Source organism: Rhinatrema bivittatum, chromosome 1 (genome assembly GCF_901001135.1).
Source record: "Rhinatrema bivittatum chromosome 1, aRhiBiv1.1, whole genome shotgun sequence".
NCBI classification, from domain to species: Eukaryota; Metazoa; Chordata; class Amphibia; order Gymnophiona; family Rhinatrematidae; genus Rhinatrema; species Rhinatrema bivittatum.
This window is the reverse complement of record NC_042615.1, coordinates 334,603,073-334,622,398: the sequence shown is the minus strand read 5'-3', so window position 1 is coordinate 334,622,398 and position 19,326 is coordinate 334,603,073. Positions and strand designations below refer to the sequence as shown.

Sequence of the window (19,326 nt, the reverse complement as noted above, 5' to 3'; positions counted from 1 at the left end):
TAGCTTGATGGAGAACATTGCACAAATCTCATCTTTGGGTGAGTTTCCTCACTCCGTAGGTCATCAAATCTTCCCAAGAGACCACTGTACTGTTTGTACGTCTCACGTTGAATGTCAAAGTGGCCCCTACCCCCCTACACTAATACCTAAACCTCACCTTGAGTTACTAGGTGGGCCTCCCATAGAGATACAAATACCTACCTAGGATGAGGACATTATGCCTGGGTTCTCTCTCTCTCCCTCTCTCACATATAACAGGTATGGCACTTATCACAAAGTCTGAAAATGTTACACAATTTGTGCTAACTTAGCTTTTTGCATAGGTAATGTTAATAACTTATTTTTATGGACTCTTGTTTGATTAATGATCTTAGAAATCAAAAATGGATCTTTAAAATTAAAACAGTCTTTCAGAGAACTGACCTTGAGTTGATGAATGGAACTGAGTTCAGAGGAAGTTTAGAAGAAATATTTATTCATAAACCATTGTAGAATAAATTAGTTTTCAAAACAGGAACATCAGGATCAAGCAAATATTTAACTACAAGTCAATAAATATATTAATTCAAGGCAACAAGCGAAAATAAGAAAAAACTTATGCAGAGACAAACTGAGAAGCTGCGTTCAGGGTTGCTGTTAGGTTGCTAAGGCAACCAGAACGCCTCTTCCCAGTACAGTTAAGAAAACAAACTTGTGACGTATCTTTGCAGTAGCATCGGAACCATACCGAGCCCCAGCACCTCACGAGGCCCCACGTCCTGACCCGAGACCTCCAAACACTACCACCAGCTCGCGCCCCAGCCCACGAGACGCCCACATCCCGGCACGAACCTTACACAACTCCCACCAGCACCCGCTGCAACCAAAGCACCAGCCAAGACATCTGCGTGCAAGCCGATGTCAAGCACGCAAACGTGCGCGTGCTCTAGACGTCGGATGCAAAGAACCGCGCGAAATACAACAAATCTCACCGACCACCCTGACTGACGCGCGGGCCGGCAAAGCCGGCAAAAACAGCAACCCCACATGAGCTCCACAAAAGGTAATTTTACAACAGGTAATTAGCGCAAATTACAATAAACTGTATATTAGCATAAAACACGCCCCTTTTTCTATCGCATGCGATACTTATCGCATTTTGATAAATCCAGGCCTTAGTTGGCTGAGAGGTATGCCAGTAAGTAGACAGCTGGGTTTACTCTTCTCTCTCCCATACCGCAAGAAAACATCTTACTAGGGCTTCAAGTGAATTAAACTTTTTGGAAGGAAATCAAAATTCATGTATCAAAATTTGGAAGTATCAGTCCTACAGAAAACTGGAATTTTTGTAGTTTGTTATATCTGTTATTGGAATAACAAAAAAGTTGTTGTGCATAAAATTTTACAGACCACAATGGCCCCATTTTTTAGATCTGGTTATTATTACAATATAATTTATTTTTAGAAGCCAAATAGCAATTTGCAAATGTCAGAGAAAAAGTTCAGTAACTCCCACCCAGTAATATTATTGTTGGGAACACGCACGCGGACCTTAAGTGAATCCTTGATCAGATCTTCAGATCTGTCAGTTTAAATAATAAGGACAGATTTTTGTTTTTGCTAAAAAGAAACAAATCGGAAATATCAATCTCCCTTTGGAATACGGATATTCAGGAATTCTATCACTTGAAGGAAAAAGAAATCATGTGGAAAGGAGGAGTTTTTCCTCAGGTGAGGGACTGCGGTTGCTGGAGGCCGCGAGCGGCTTTCACAGAGCGCGCGCTCGCCCCAGTTGCATCGTGGAGCTCGGCCAGCAGGAGACGCGGCGCTCGCGGTCTCCTCAGAAAGAGTCTCGCGCCGCCCGCCCTCTTCCCGGGTCATCATCCGCGCGCAGCTAGGGCCGAGAAGAAAGAGGGAGGGATCGGCCGAGCCGCGCCCCGCCCCCCGCGGTGGCGGCAGAGGAGGAGGCGGAGGCTGCTTTGCCGGTGCGGCTCTGCTTGCCGGGCTGGGGCGGAAAGGTCATGGAGCTCAGAGTGAAGCCGACGAGAAGAAGAGGCTGCAGCAGCCGGTGACTGTCCGAGCCCGAACGTCGCTGCACGCACGTCCCTGCGCACCCCCTCTCCTCGTCCACCTGTAGCAGCTGCTCGGAGGCGCCATGCCCTGCGGCACTGCACTCCCCCTGGTCCTCTGCCTCCTCCTGCTGCCAGGTACTTTCTTCGCCTACCGCTCCCTACCCTTCTCTCTCTTTTTCCCCGGCGGCGGGTGAGGCAGGTGCAGCGGCATCGCTGCCAGGTATTTTGGCGGCGCGTTTCCTGGGCGGCGGATACCGTCGTCGATCGCTGTATTTTCATCCTGCACGTGGAAACGTTTGCCTGCTGGTGGAGCTCTTTGGAGTAGTTTTATTCCTAAGAAAGGCTGGAAAGTTCTTCCTTATATGTAGTCCGTCATCGGCGGCTTTTGTCGGGCAACTTTTGGCCGAGAGGGAAGCGAGCGTCGCCGCCGGTAGCGGGGGTGGGGCGCGCCAGGCAGGTGAAGCTGAAGCCCGGGGAGCTGCTGACTTCTGCTTCTAGCTTGGTCCTGAGACCCGATCGCTCATCGTCTCCCCCGTCCGCACGGGCAGGTGAGGAGGCTCGGAGCTCGGCAGCAGTATTGCAGCGACGGCTTTGCTTCTGCCTGAACTGGATCCGCGCGGCTCTGTAGTTGGGGCGGTTGTTTGTTGGAAGAATCGGAGGATCGCAGCCTGTCCTGGATGGCTGCAGTGTTGGGCAATTTACATTCGTCTTGTAGTCAGGGGGGTTCTACGGTCGTTGTCCGCCATCAAGGATACGGTTATTATCGGATTGAGTAAAAATCATAAATGCCAGGGCCGCATCGTTCGGTAGCAGCTATGTGGAAATGTTTTAGATGTACCGTGTTTAAATGCCAATTTAAAATCAGCCACACTGTTCTGAGACAGGGTTTGCGCGTACATAAAGTGAGTCTGATTCTCATCCTTCTCCTGGCCGCGTATATTCAGTGTGTATAGCAGATGCAGGTAATGACTTCCTATGGCCTTTCGCAATATACATATGTTTGCAGGGTAATAAGTTGGTGCATCTTGTTTGTGCTTCTAATTTCCCGGACAGGTTTGACAGCTGGTTGTAACGTAGATGGTAGTTAAATGGGCCATGCTATAATAAATGTAGGCTGCGAGCAACTTAACATGACAGGTGAAACTTGAGCAGGTTGTAGTGGATTAGTTGCAAGTGGCCTGAGGCGCTTCTCAAGACCTAGCAAAGACTTGGTTGCCGCTGCTCTGCCTTTTTCAGTATTGCTGTCTTTTTATTTTTCACTGGTTAACTTTTATCAAGTGTCTGTTTAGATTTACACAAACAGTCAGCATAAAGTCTCTTTCTAGAAAATAGTTTGAGTTTTTGTTTTGCCGAAGTCTCTTCTTTTGTTCCTATTGTGGGATTTTTCCTTATCTTTGCGTGTGAGATTAAGGTGTATCGTTGTTATGCATTGTGTGCTTTTGTGAATAGGCATGTGTTTGATGTAAGGATTTTTCAAGAGTCCAAGAATATTACAAATATATATATTTTTTTTTTTTAAAGGAAGGTTTTAAAACGAAAATGTGCATGCACCATGGTACTGAGATTATTATACTTGATCAGAACAAGTGATCTGTGGTGTTTACATTATGCAGTCTGGTCTCCCAAATGCTTCACAGATAGAAACTAATTGGTCAGGGTGCAAAACCAAAATTATTCTGCACACTTAAAATGTATATATTTTTTAAGGATGATGGTGGTGTTGAAAAATCATCTAGTAGAAAGATTGCCAAAACATTAGGGCTTAATTGACCTCCCCCCCCCCCCCCCACACACCCCCCAACTGCTTTTTGCGAGCATTTTATTCCACATTAAAGAGAGAGGCACCTGAAAAGATGGATTTAAGATGTTCAGTAGATGTTTAAGCGGCTGTCATTTGCAGTGGATAATTGTTAGAGTAACTCTTACAGTACTCTCTACTGCTTTGGTATAATCATAGCCCCGCTGGATGATTTTTTTTTTTTTTTTTCACAAATATAATTTGTAAGAGCAGTGCCGTAAAAAAAAAAAAAAAAACTCTTAGAAATTTTCACAAAAGCAGTCCATAACTAGATCTCAGCAATTAGGGAAACAGGATGGTGTAATAATTTCTTTCTTTTAAAAAGCAATAGCTTGTCATTAACAAGGGCGTTTATAAAACAAACTCATGTATGAATGAAGAAACAAATACTTATCCTCTGAATAGACAATAGATTACCGAAGGCTAAACATTCATGCTGATGCAATACAGAGCACTCAACCGAGTGCACTGTTTAACCTGTGGTTGGACGCGCATTTTGGATGCGCATCCACAACCCCTTATGCTATAAGGGGATTGATGCATCTGAAATGCGCGTCCAACCCCCTCGAAGGTAATACTGCTCATCACATACAAATGCATGTTGATGAGGCTATTAGCTATTCTCCATCAATTAAAAAAAAAAAAAAAGTGTGCCCAACACGCACGTTTTAACCTGCAAAAATTAACACTTGTCCAGAGCAGGCGTTAATTCTTGAGGAGCCCAAAAAATAACAGAAAAGCAGAAAATACTGCTTTTGCTGTTCCTTTTTTCGGTACCTCTGACTTAATATCGTTGTATTAGTAAGTCGGAGGAACCAAAATAGGAGAATTAAAAAAAAAAAAAGAAATGTGTGCCGGCGGTCAGGTTAGGCAAAGGGAAACTCAGTTAACGAGCCTCCATTTTCCTAATCCATGGCTGAGCACAGGTTAGAAAAATGGACGCTCAACTCACAGCCACCTCTCCTGGGCACCCGCTGCCATGGAGCACTAGAGGCATGCAGTTTCCCCTTAGCACCACCTTTTTTCTGTGGTACCCAATTTAAATATTAAATTGGGCTCTCAGGAGAGGTGGATCAGCATGCATTAAGGGAGCGGGTGCTCAATCATGAGCACCCGTTTTAAAGTGTGCCCATATTGCATCAGCCTGATTGTCTCTAGACTGTTACAGGACCTGGAATCCGGGAAAGCCACCTGGTGAATGCCATGGGACTGCAAAGCACAACTCTGAGCCTAGCCAGCCCCCCTCCCCCGCAGGTTGAGCTTTTGGGTTCTGGGGGCCAGTAGGCCTTTACAGGAGCAATACATCATAATGGTGAGTCCACACAGGCAAGGCTTGGACAAGACAGGTAGGACAAGGCAAGGCTGGATACTAAGCAGGACCTGGAACAGGATTCTGATACAAGGAAGATTGGATTCTGGAACAGATAGGACAAGACTAACAAGGCAGACTAGGTCAGGAGATAGACAAGGGAACAAAGATCATGAAAGCCCGAAGGGAACAAGGCAATAGACTGAGTAGGCCCAAAGGCCTCAAGGCAAGATGCAAGGTAGATTAGGCCAGAAGGCCTCAAAGCAGGAAGACCCACAGGTCACAAAGCAGAACAAGGGTCAGGTCATGGAGCAAGAAGTGACACCATGAAAAGACAAGGCTATAATGGCAGGGCAGGTTTACATAGGGCTAGGACATGAGCATGACAAGGGCAGTGAGGAGGAGCTTGGCAAGCCTAATGATGAGGCATACTGAGGGCCTCTACTGGTGGGGAGGCATTATGAAGGTAGGATAAGGCTGCTTGGCAGGAGAAATCCTAATTGTACACCACCTTTTAAGATCCTCTCCTCCTGAGTCCCAATTTTCATGGAGGCAATGGTCAGGTAAACAAGGCATGACTGGATGAACAAGGCTTGGCTTGGCACGAGGGCTGCACGTCTGGAACAGCACTCTTCTGGGCGCTTCAGGGTTGGAAGAGTGCCCCCTTCTGGGCGGTCAGGCCGTGGAAGAGCACCCCCTTTTGGGCAGTCCAGGGTGCTTGGGCAGGGGCACTGCTGATTCGGCGTGTCCAAAAAACAGAACCTCTGGCACATGGTGACTGGAATGTAAAACCACTGGCTCAGGGTCACTGGAAAACAACTACCGGCACACGGTATGTGGAGAGTGGAACCACTAGCGGGGGATGTGTGGAGCATGAGACCACCGACACAGGGTGCGTGGAGAGTGGAACCACTGGCATAGTAGACTGGGGCTCTGGAGTAGCATGGCTGACTTGGGCTTCTCCTGGAACTGCATGGCTGGACTGGAGTTCCTCAAAGTTGGCAGAGGGCTAGACAAGGCAGGCTCTTACATAGACAAGATTATGTCTGCAGGTTCTTCCTGGAATGGATCCTGTGGCCTGGAGTCCTCCAGAGGCTGAGAAAATGTTACGGCTGCTGAATTGCATTTCTCTTGAAGCAGAGGCTTGAACAGTGTTCTCAGTTCACTCACTGCCTGAGAAGAAGTGCTAAAGATACCCGGAGACAGAATAGCAGGCTGGCATGGACTCTGTAGAAAAGGAAGATAATTGGTTTCTGAGCTAAATTCTGAAACTGCAGGCAGAAAAGTTTTGCAAGCTTCTTCCTTAGCTGTCAGTATTAAGCTTGTTAACAGGTTGTTGGAAGCATATGTGGTTGTCTGGGTTTTAGAGGCAAGATAACGCAAGTACTCGGGATCAGTCATTCAGGCATGCCGTTCAACATTTCACACAAATTGCAAAAACAGATTGAACACAACAACAAGTTGGAATAAATAAGGCCGCAGTTTATTAACCTAACCCGAGCCACACTTAACATTGGTCAAAATTAAACTCCCCCTCCTCAACCTCCTGTGCCGCATGCCAATCTTCACCTACCATCGCGGCCCAATGGTAAGCATCTTGGGGGCCCCCCCCCCCCCGCCATCCAATGGCAGCGCGACTTTTCAAATTGCCTGCTGCCATTGGTCCCCCATCCCCCGCTCACCTACTCACCCCCCCTTTCCTTCCGTCTGCCTTGCCTCCCACCCGACCCTGCGTTACTCTCGGCGACCCCAGGACAAACCCGGGTCGCCTCCTTTTAATTAACTGTGGTGGCTTCACGGCTTCTACTGGGATAGAACTGGATTAAGCAGTGCTTTCACTTGCTTCAGGTTTTCTAAACTGGAATCACAAGAAGATTTTACTTTTCCGGGTAAGAATTTTAATGTCTTTGAACATGCTGTGGTGGAATTAACCGTGTAGTTTAAATTATCTTGAACAACAGGAACAGAACCCAAATTAGTCAGGCAAGCTGGTGTTTTCAGCACTTCTATTTGCCTCTGGTTCTCTGTCTCTGTACTGAATTCAACAGAAAATTCTGCTTTTTCACGTAAGGATTGTAAGCCTCTTGAACATACTGTGGTAGTATTAGTTGTATGATTTAAATTAGCTTGGTACCTAGGAGCAGAATTAAAATTGGTCAGACAGGCTGGCATTTTGAGTGATTTTATTTGGCCCTCAGGGATTCTATGAGTTCCAAAAGACTTAGGCTAGAGGTTTCTTTAGCAGACAGTATAGTGTTTGTGGTTTAGATAGCACCACCCAATGCTCACATGAAAAACACGTCTTTAAAGTCATGGGACTACACTGTGAACATCTCCAGCTTTCAGTGTTACAAGCAGGACATTAAAAGTGCTGAACATTTTGAAAGGACCCTCACACAAGCAAGGCAGAACATTTTATTTTCTAAGGGGTCTGATTGCAAAGAACCAGAAACATAGATACTCTCATTGGTAGCAGGAAAAAACTGGTTTGGACTCACCGGCAGGGCTACAGGCCCTATATACATACTCGTAAGTAGGTGGTAGTCTTCTAGTTCTGTTATGGGCCATGGAGTCTGGGAAACTCACATGGGATTGCAAGGCAGGATTCTGAGCTGGTCTTCCAGCTAGTCACCCCTCCTCACCCGCAAGTTAAGACTTTGGGTTCTGAGGGCCAGTAGGTCTCTGCGGTGGCAGTACATCATAGTGGTGAGTTGGAAAAGACAGGCTGGAGATGAGGGTTGGACAAGGCAGGCAGGCTTGGCTGGCAGGACAAGGCAAGGTTGGATAATAAGCAGGTCCTGGAACTAGACAAGACAAGGGTGAGACAAGGCAAGGACAGGACACTGGAACAAGCAATACCGGATACTGGAACAGACAGGACAAGACCAACAAGGCAGACAAGGGAACAAAGAACATGCAAGCCCAAAGGCAATAGACTGAGTAGGCCTGAAGGCCACAAGGCAAGGCAGAGCAAGGGTCAGGTCATGGAGCCAGAAGTGACACCATGAGAAGACAAGGCTAGAATGGCAGGCCTGGGACTTGGGCATGCCAAGGACAGTGAGGAGGAGCTTGACAAGACTAGTGATGAGGCATAATGAGGGTCTCTGCTGGTGGGGAGGTGTCATGAAGGTAGGATAAGGCTGCGTAGCAGGCAAAATCCTAACATAGACATTCCAATACACCCAAAACAGCTGCTTTTTGGCATTTTCAAAGATTGCCTACTTCCGGGGCTGCTCCTGCTGTCACAATCTTGTCTGCTGAAAAGAGAAACATTAAATTTTAAAAATCATCACAATGGTGTATTATAAATCGCATGACCATATTCGCCCAATGAAAATAAAAACACTTGTCTTGTTGTCATGAACTATAAAACAGCTTACTACTCCAGGTCGGAGTTCAACCCACGAGGACACTCTGTCCAATTCAAAAATCCGATGTAACTCCTTCTTGGCTAATAACTTAGCCACATTGCTACCCCTGTGATGAGATATAACTTGATTGATGACCAACCATGAGAAACCCTAAAAATGATATTGTTAAACTTATACAATGTACTACCATGGGAGCTGTGTCCTTCCCAGTTGAAATACAGCTTTGATACTCAATCAAATGAGTTTTTTACTGTATATTTAGTCTGCCCAACATAGAAAAGGGAACTTAGGAGGATAAACAATCTGCAGTATGTTTCAACAAATATCTTTGTTGTGTAAAAGGATGAACATAAATTTGTATTGTCCTTGCAAGTGCACACATCGAACATTTTTCCACATTTATTATGTCCCAACAACTCAGTAATTGAAGAAGACATAGATGACAACTCAGCTCTTTCATCTTATCTTTTAAATTATGTCCATGTGCATGTTCCGCACAAGGTGCTTCTATTAACGAGGAATACAAATGTAAAAGTGGCAGTGTCCATGGATAATTTTTCTAATCCCAGGTGCAAGGGAAATACACACGCCAGTCTATCAGATTCTTTTTTAGGAACATTGTAATGTTCTAATAATTGAGAACAATCGGTAAAAAAAAGCTGTCTTAGAGGCTTTCCATACTACTTAATTAGAACAAACTCCTACTGAGAAAAAAATTGTTGCATGTCAACAGCTTAGAGGAACACAGTCTTCCTAAGGCGAAAGAATTGACTGACTGGAAGTGCTTGCTTCAAATAATTTGCATGGAAACTGTAATAATCTTCTCTATTATAGTAATCTATTGTTATCCTATATAAGGTAGTATAAGTATATTGAATCAAAATGTCCAAAAAAGAAATGTCCTGTCCATTTGTAAAGTGCAGGTTTTTAGTGGTCTGATTCAGCCAGTGATGAAAATTAAATTCCTCAATGGACCCAGACCAAATCATAAATATGTCAATAATACAACATTTCCAGAGCAAAATAGATGAAATGAAAATTCCTTTTCACTGAATGCACAATTAAGCCCTGAAATTGATTGCCAGAAGATGTGGTTAAGGAAATTAGCGTAGCTAAGTTTAAAAAAAGGTTTGGACAAGTTCTTGGAAAAGCCCATTCATTTTTATTAACCAGATAGACTTGGGGAAAAGCCACTACTTATCCCTGGGCATTATCAGCATGGCTCTATCTACTGTTTGGGTTCCTATCAGATACTTGTAACCTGGATTGGCCACTGATAAAACAGGATACTGGTCGTGATGGACCCTTGGTCTGACCCACTGGGGTAATTCTTATTGCCTAATCATATTTCCCTGTCTGGTCTTCCATTTTCCTTCCTTTTTCATATATAGGGACCTTTTTGTTTTCAGTTTATTTAATTTTCTAGGGGATTTATCAGTGTTTAATTTTCTCTGGTTCTAAATATGCTACTTACTAACTTCATGGAGTATCCTCTAGTTTTATTGTTTGAGCAAGTAAATAACCAATTCGCATTTACCAGTTCTAGTCCTCTCATGATTTTATATGTTTCTATCATATCCCTTTCAACAAGCTTACACTCCCTCCATATAATGTATGAAATCCATTTTTCCAGTTGACTGTTTTACTCTTTGGTAAATATACTTTCTTGTAAATATACTGTATATTAGTTCACAACTATTATAATCATTGTTTACTTTCTCTTTCGCAGTACCTTAGCTCTTGTAATGCCTCGCAACTTCAATTGTTATAGTTACTGTTCTATGTAAAGGCTCTGCCTACGATGTTTTGAGTTAAATGTACACCGATACGATGTGCAAACGGTTATCGGTATATAAAAAATGTTAAATAAATAAAATAAATAAATAAATCCCCCCTCAGCCGTCTCTTCTCCAAGCTGAACAGCCCTAACCTCTTCAGCCTTTCCTCATAAGGGAGCCGTTCCATCCCCTTTATCATTTTAGTCACCCTTCTCTGTACCTGTACCAGTTCAGCTATATCTTTTTTAAGATGCGGCAACCAGAACTGTACACAATACTCAAGGTGCAGTTGCATCATGGAGTGATAGAGGTATTATGATATTCTTCATTTTATTATCTATTCCTTTACTAATCATTCTTAACATTGTTTGCTTTTTTCACTGCCAGAGCACACTGAGCTGAGAATTTCAAAGTATTGTCCACGATGATGCACAAATCCTTTTCCTGGGTGGTAACTCCTAATATGGAACCTAACATCAAGTAACTACAGTGTGGCTTTCTTTTCCCTATATTTATCATTTTGCTCTTGTCCACATTACATTTTTATCTGCCTTTGGATGCCAATCCCCCAGTCTCCCAAGGTCTTCCTGCAATTTCTCACAATCCACTTGAGATTTCACCACTCAGAATAATTTTGTGTCATCTGCAAACTTGATCATCTCCCTCGTCATTCCCTTTTCCAGATCATTATAAAGCAGCAGTCCCACTACAGGAAAAATAGATGAACAGGGGGCAAAGGGAAAGAAAATGCCCTCCCAGAGGAGGAGGTAGAGACAAAAATGGTACAGAATTCAAAAGTATGTGGAATAAACAAGAGGATCCTTAGTAGCAAAAGGTTGGAAATAAAGGACTGGGGTAACCTGCACAGAGCAGCAGTTACAACTCGAAACACCTTGCTGAGCAAACAGGGCTAACAAAAAGGAAGGAACGCAGACGATGAAGTAGAGAGGTAGTGGATGCCCTGCAAAAGGTGCTCTGTTCAAACCAATGGTAATGGAACCCACGAGGGAGGGAGTTATACTTGACCTAGTGCTCGCTAACGGGGATAATATCTGGATGGGTGCCCACCTCAGCACCAGTGATCATCAAACAGTATGGTTTGATATTGCAAATAGTGTCCTTAGAAGTCACACAAAGACCTGAGTTTTGAACTTTAAAAAAAGTCCCCATTTCTACAAAGTCTGTATCAGGAGGCAGAACTTGAAGACTGGGAGAAAATGGGAGAGGTCGAACAACAGTGGGCCAAACTAAAAAGAGTAATTACAAAAGCAACAAATCTATATGTTAGAAAAGTAAACAAAAGTAAAAGAAATAAGAAAACAATCTGGTTCACAAAGGAGGTGGTTGATGTAATAAAAGCAAAAGAAGCAGCATTTAAGAAATATAAAGGATCCCAAAAAGTGGAACACAGGGAGGATTATCTGGCGAAACTGAGGGAGATGGAAAAAAGTAATCAAGAAAGCAAAAGGTCAGGCAGAGGAAAGGATTGCTAAGGAGATTAAAAGGAGGTGACAAAACATTTTTCTGATACATCAGAGAGAAGTCCATAGTTGTATAGTGAAATTGAAAGGTGATAAGGATCAATGGGTGGAGAGAGACGAAGAAATGGTGGAAATATTAAACAAATACTTCAGTGCTCACTAAGGAAGACCCTGGAGAAGGACCGTCCCTTGTTATCAAAATTGTAGAAGGGGTTGAATAGATGAAACTCCATTTACAGAAGACAATGTATGGGAAGAGCTAAGAAAACTGAAAGTGGACAAAGCCATGGGGCCTGATGAGGTTCATCCCAGAATACTGAGGGAACTCAGATGTGCTGGCGGGTCTGCTGTGTGACCTGTTCAATAGATCCCTGGAAAAAGGCGTAGTGCTTAGTGACTGGAGAAGAGAGCGGTGGTGGTCCCTCTTCACAAGAGTGGGAGCAGAGAAGAGGCTGGAAACTACAGGCTGGTTAGCATCACCTCGGTGATGGGGAAAATTAATGGAGACTCTGCTGAAGGAAAGGATAGTGAACTATCTACAATCCAGTGGGTTGCTCAAACAGAGGCAGCATGGATTCACAAGGGGAAGTTCTTGTCAGATGAATCTAATTGATTTCTTTGGGTGACTAGAGAACTTGATCAGGGAAGAGCACTTGATGTAATTTGGATTTTAGTAAAGCTTTTGATACGGTCCCACATAGAAGACTCATCAACAAAATGAGAAGCTTGGGAGTGAGCTCCAAGGTGATAGCGTGGATTACAAACTGGTTGACGGATAGAAGACAACGGGTGATGGTAAATAGAACCTACTCTGAAGAGAGAATGGTGTTAAGTGGAGTGCCACAGGCATCAGTGTTGAGACTGGTTCTGTTCAACATCTTTGTGAACGACATTGCGAAAGGGATATAAGGTAAAGTTTGTCTATTTGCGGATGATACTAAGATCTGCAACAGAGTGGACATGCCGGAAGGAGTAGAGAGCATGAGACAGGATTTAAGGAAGCTGGAAGAGTGTTTGAAGATATGGCAACTGGGATTCAATGCCAAGAAGTGCAGAGTCCTGTATCTGGGGTGTGGTACTCTGAAAAAACTGTATGTGCTGGGGGTGAAGGGCTGATGTGCATGGAGCAGGAGAGGGACCTAGGGGTGATAGTGTCTGACGATCTGAAATCAACGAAGCAATGTGACACGACGATAGCTAAAGCCAGAAGAATGCTAGGCTGCATAGAGAGGAATAATCTAGTAAGAAAAGGGAAATGATAATCCCCTTGTACAGGTCCTTGGTGAGGCCTCACCTGGAGTACTGTGTTCAGTTTTGGAGACCGTGTCTCCAAAGGGACAAAGACAGGATGGAAGCAGTCTAGAGAAGGGCAACCAAAATGGTGGGTGGTCTCCATCGAATGACATATGAGGAGAGGTTGAAGACCCTGAATATGTATACCCTGGAGGAGAGGAGCAGCAGGGGTGATGTGATACAGACCTTCAGATACTTGAAAGATTTTAATAATCCATGGTCAACAAACTTTTTTTCCACTAGAAACAATTTAGTAGATCTAGGGGTCACGATTTGAAATTCCAGGGAGGAAGACTTAGAACCAATGGCAGGGAATATTTCTTCACAGAGAGGGTGGTGGAAGCTTGGAATGCCCTTCCGGAGGAAGTGGTGAAGACTAAAACTGTGAAGGAATTCAAAGGGACGTAGGATAAACACTGTGGATCCCTAAAGGCTAGAGGATGGGAATAAATAAAGCTAAACCGGCATGGAGAGGCAGTTACTATCCTTAAGAGAAACATGAGGGTAACCTGCATGGAGCGGCAGTTACTACCTTGGGAAGCTTGCTGGGCAGACTGGATGGACCATTTTGGTCTTTTTCTGCCGTCATTACTATGTTACTATGTTTATTATAACAAAAATGGGAGAAAATCAGTGGAAAAGACTCCTTAAATTTTCCACTGATTTTCTCCCATTTCTGTTTATTATAATAAAAGCTGTTTAATTCTTGGGGGGGGGGGGGGGGGAATGAAAATGAAGATCCTTGTTTATATATTTCTTCTGACCCCTTTAATTTCTCTGAAGCCATCCCCTAACTTTGTGTGCTCCTCTCTTGATCTTTTGAAGTATTTATTTTTTCTTTCATATTTGCTTTCTAAATAACTGATTCCCTCATCCCTTGGTCTCTGACTACCATCTTCCAGAGTAATTCTATTGGTCTTCCGTCATCTGTCCCCCACGAACTCATTCTATTTCCCTATCCTAGACTTTTTTTTGCTAATGGCTTAATTATCTCTGGCCACTTTTGTTAGAAGAGAGTATTGTCGATGTGGGATCTTTCTAAGAGCATTTTGGAGGATCATTGTGAGACAGTGTGAACTGAGCTTGGTAGATGTTTTAGAAGTGGTTGTCGAGTTTTTTTCTGATTACTCTGCCGTGCCAAACAGCCTACATAGATACTAGCAACTTTTTAGACCACTTTTTTTTTCTTTTTTTTTTCCATTTAAAAATTCTCCAGGAATACAACAGCGGAGGTTTGTGAATGAATATTTGACACTGATAACTTTTTTTTTTGTTTTGTTACTAAAAATGTTTTATGTACTTTCCAAGGGGAGAGAGAATGAGTGTTCTGTGTAATGCCTCACTATTTATTCTCAGAAGTAGGCAAAACTGTTACTTGTGGGGTTCATAAGTAGAGATAGAAGAAAGTTACATTATTTGGAGAGTCCCTCTCTCCAGTTCACCCTCCCCCCTCCCCCATGTATGCCACTCAGCCTGGGCCTGTTAGAGCAAAGTCTGTTGCTGATTGGAAACCCCCCTGATAAAAGGAGGCTTAGATTCTTTACTTGTGAAGTATTCTTACAGCCGAGTGTCTGGCATTTGTATGATAACAAGGTAAATGGCAGGGGGGGAAGACTGTGTGGATCCAATTAATGACTTAGTTTTGTCTCTTTTGCATACAATCAGGTTCTGTTTGTGAACCAGAACCTTTCAAACCCTGGGAGCTGTCCCCCTGGCCAGCTGATGGACACAGAGCAAAGCTTGAAGGCCTCCTGTGCCTCAGATGCTTTCTGTCTTCCAGCGGGAGCTACTGTTCGTATTACAGGAAGTGTTACTTGAGGTTTCTTGAGATACTGTGATCTAGCCGTAAGAGGCATTGGCGTGCACAGCAACACTTTACAATAGATTCTACAGATGGCACAAGTGCTTATGTAGCCACACTTCATAAAGTCTTTAAGAGAAAAAGAAAGGAAAGAAAAATATATTTTTAAGCCCCCCTGTAGGAGACGTGACTGTTTGGCATGATCAGATGAATATACAATTACAAAAAAATTAACAGAGGAAAAAGTAGCATACCAAAAAAACTCCTATTCATAGGCTGTTGTCCTGCTGACCATGTGAGTTCCTGTCTTTTATGTGTCATGCTGGTGGCCATTACTGCTTGTGCAGGCTTAAGGACATTTTGTGACGACAAAACATGCTCTTGGCATTTTCATGGCAGTGAAACTTAAGGGCAAAATGGGCAGGCACAAAGTCCAAATCAACAACTGGAATTATGTTTTGTAGCTGGATTGCTGAACACAGTGTTGGGGGTGGGGCGGGAAGGAAACCAGCCAGAAGACAGCAGAATCAGTCAAACAGCCATTAAAATGGTGACTTGGCATTTTTGTCTCACTGCCATATCTATAATCCCACAATTCAGCATGGCCCGTGTGGTGATGGCCCACACTGTGGGTGCATGCATGATTATGTAGAAACACAATGGCAGGAAAAGAACATACAGCCTATATCTTCTGCTCATCAAATATCCATAGATAAAAGAGAGCAGGCAAAGTGGCAGCAAGGAGCTCACAGGAGTAACATCGGAGACATGTGTGTGTTTTTTGTTTTTTAAATAAAAAATAGACAACTTCCTGACTTCATATAGGAGCTCTGAGGCAGATAAATGTGGACAGGAAAGATAAGGTGTTGAAGGTACATATTGTCTGTTTCGATAAGGCAGTAAACTCTGGAAGAGCTACTTTTGAAGTGTATTGTGGAACAGCCATCTGTTTCTGAATCTGCAATGAAAAAGAAAAGCAAAAAGTCCAAGCAGACAAAAGTGAAAGAGAATGTATTTTTATTGTGACTTTCTAGTATATATCAGATGTAAGCACTTTGCAGAAACACAAAACGGACAGTCTCTTCTCCATGGAGTTTAGTCAACACAGGGCATGCAACACAAAAAAAAAAATGATTGACAGCGTGGATGAATATGTTTTTGATTAAGTACCATTACTTGTGATGCTGAGACTGTAAATGTTTCAGGAGAACCCTGGTTCTGGATATTTCTGATTATCCTATATTTAATGCAGTAAGCCATAGGATGTCTACCCCACTCTGTTTATAAAAGGCTTTTACTCTTTCAGTTGTAAAACTATAGGAAGACAAAAAATCAGATTGCATTGAATGGGAGAGGACAAAAGGGTAGTAGTAAATGGAGTTCACTCCGAGGAGAGGGCATGTTACTAGAGGTGTGCTAGAAGGATTTGACCTTGGGCTGGTTCTTTTCAACATTTTTGTGAGCGATTATAGTGAAAGGATTGTCAGGAAAGGTTTGCTTTTTTTGACAATGATACCAAACTGTACAACAGGCTGGATAGCCAGAAAGGTGTGGAAAACATGAGGGAGGGATGTAGCGAAGCTTGAGGAATGGTCTAAGGTCTAGCACAGGGGTTGGGAACCTTTTTGGCTGAGAGAGCCATGAACGCCACATATTTTAAAATGTAAATCTGTGAGAGCCATACTAACTATGACCCCCCCAACCCTCCTGACCCCCCCCCCCCCAAGACCTGCCAAAAGTCCCTGGTGGTCCAGCGGGGGTCCAGGGCTCGCAGACAAATCTTTAATAAAAAAGTAAAAATCTAACAAAACCCCCCACCCTCCTGACGCCCCCCAAGACCTCCAAAATTAATTTACTACAACCCCCCACCCTCCTGACCCCCCCCCCCCCAAGACCTGCCAAAAGTCCCTGGTGGTCCAGTGGGGGTCCAGGAGCGGTCCGGGAGCGATCTCCTGGACTTGGGCTGTCGGCTGCCAGTAGTCAAAATGGCGCCGACGGCCCTTTGCCCTCACTATGTCACTGGGGTCGACCAATGGCAGCTGTAGCCCCTGTGATATAGTAAGGGCAAAGGGCCGTCGACGCCATTTTGATTACTGGCAGCCGGTATAAAGATGGATAAGGCAATGACAAAAGCCAGAAAGATGCTTGGTTGCATAGCGAGATGAATGGTTAGCAAGAAAAGGAAGGTGATAATTCCCCTGTATAGGTCCCTGGTGAGATCTCATTTGGGGTACTGTGTACACTTTCTGGAGACTGCACCTTCAAAAGGATATAAACTGGATGGAGACTGTCCAGAGAGTGCTTACTAAAATGAACAGTAGTCTTTGTTCTAAAACATAGGGACAGACATAAAATCTAAACATGTATACCATAGAGGAAAGATGAAATAGGGGAGATAGACATTTAAATGCCTCCAAGGTTTCCATGCACAGGAGACTTTTTCCTTTCAAAGGAAAGCTCCTCGTCCCATGAGAGATCATGGGACGAGGAGCTGAGGACGGTATCTGAATTCAGTAAAGTGTGGGACAAGCACCAGGGATCTCTTGAAGAAGTGTAGGGATTGTAAAGCTGAATAGTTGGTATGGATGGGCAGACTAGATAGGCCATAGAGTCTTTTTCTACCATCATGTTTCTATATTGGAATAAAGTTGTAAGGAATTTGTTGATGTAATTGGTGAAACCTGTCTGAGTAAGAAAAGCAGAAATGAGTGGGTGAGAGGCAGTGTGCTACCTAATTCCTGGGGGAATTCTGTGCTACTGCAGAGCGCAGAATTCTGTGCAGAGAATAGCAGAGGATACCCTGGCATGTTCCGTTTGCGGCGAAGTTGAAGGCCTGGGTGAGCCATTTGTGGCGAAAATGGAAGGCCCCCGTGTGCTGCTAATAGCGTGCCCGGGCCTTCATCTTCACCGCGAACGGAGCGCGTCCCATGGCACACGTGGGATGCGCTCTGTTCGCGGCATGCCAGTGAGAGAGAATGTGTATGTGAGAGAGGGGGCGGGGAGGGTGAGAGAGAGCAGGAGGGTGTGAGAGAGAGCATGGAAGGTAAGGAGGGGATGCTTGAGTGTGGGTTTCAGAGAGAGGGAGCCTATATGAGGAGATTGTGAAGGAGTGTGTATGTGTGTGATAGGGAGCTCGTGTGTATGTGAGGGTGCTAGCCTGTGTGAAGGGATGTGTGAGACAGAGCCTGTGTGAAGGGGTGTGTGAGAGAGAGACATATAGGTAGCCTGTGTGAGGATGTATGTGTGAGAGAGAAAAGGAGCTTGTCTGAGTGTGTATGCAAGAAAGAGGGCCCTGTGTGTGTGTGCAAGAGAGTGAGGGAGCTTGTATGAGGGGTGTGTGTGTGTGTATTAGAGAGAGGGAGGATGTGTGTGAGAGGGAGGGACAGAGGGAGCCTGTGTGAGGGGCAGTACTGAGAATGGGGTCAAACTCTGGGACTGGCGATAGTGAAAGGGATTGAGCCTAGAGGTGGAGGGGAGAGATACTGGCAGGTGGAGAAGTTGGGGCCTGAGAGGGCAAAGTGGCCAGGGGAGTAGGGAGAGCGAGTGGAAGGGACCCTCTTACAATGAATTTCTAGGGAAATTCTGCTCAAAATCTTTAAAATTCTGCATCTTTAAATTAATATAGAAAAAGTTATTACTTAAAATGTAATTTCTTAAAGACTGTCATGTAAATTGTGTTATTTTGACCAATAAGTTCTTGGAGGAGAAGTCCATTACCTGCTATTAAGTTCACTTAGAGAATAGCCACTGCCATTAGCAATGGTAACATGGAATAGACTTAGTTTTTGGGTACTTGCCAGGTTCTTGTGGCCTGGATTGGCAACTGTTGGAAACAGGATGCTGGGCTTGATGGACCCTTGGTCTGACCCAGTATGGCATTTTCTTATGTTCTTATGTTCTTATAAAGTTTGCAGAATTTTAAGTTTTTGTGTGCAGAATTTTAAATTTTTTAGCGCAGAATTTCCCCCAGGGAGTATCTTTGTACTAGGAGACAGCATTTCTTACAGACATCAACTGCCGTTTGCCTTAGGAAGCAGAAGAGGAAACCACATCCATACTGAAGGGTCCATCTTTTTACTGAGGGAGATTGTTCAATAGATTAAATAAAATAGGGCTTTTAGACATACTTCCTGTAAAAGTGCAGGTTTCTTAAGACAACACCTTCAAAAAGCCTTCAAAAGAACACTGCCATAAAAAGTGTAGAAAGTTCCAGTATGAGAATAGATTAGACAGTTATTCCATAATGTTTTTTGTGTCAAGATCTACGGAAGAGATTTGTGAAGTATTCAAACTGTTTGTCAACCAATTCTTAAAGAGACAGTGTTGGGAAAATGGAATCTTTTGAAGACAGTAATCTTATCCATAACAGCAGGAGATTTTGTGGCAGTTGTGGGTTTGAGAGATGCATATTTTGTAGGCCTCTCTTAAGAGAGCCACCACAAGT

The 19,326-nt window shown here is 43.9% G+C and overlaps 1 protein-coding gene across 4 annotated transcripts in view; it reads left to right on the top strand.

Annotated features, from left to right (window-relative positions):
• The first annotated feature begins 1,011 nt into the window (after positions 1-1,011).
• The window catches only part of PARM1 (prostate androgen-regulated mucin-like protein 1), a 123,352-nt gene continuing 105,037 nt past the window's right edge, over positions 1,012-19,326 (top strand). Inside the window, exon 1 of one of the 4 annotated variants that reach the window (XM_029598419.1) lies at positions 1,012-1,042. In XM_029598419.1, the coding sequence (XP_029454279.1) occupies positions 1,027-1,042 (16 nt within the window). In that variant the 5' untranslated portion in view covers positions 1,012-1,026. Of the gene's footprint in view, positions 1,043-1,859; positions 2,187-19,326 lie in introns of those variants that run through there. The other 3 variants (XM_029598432.1, XR_003856279.1, XM_029598410.1) reach the window with 3 other exon arrangements.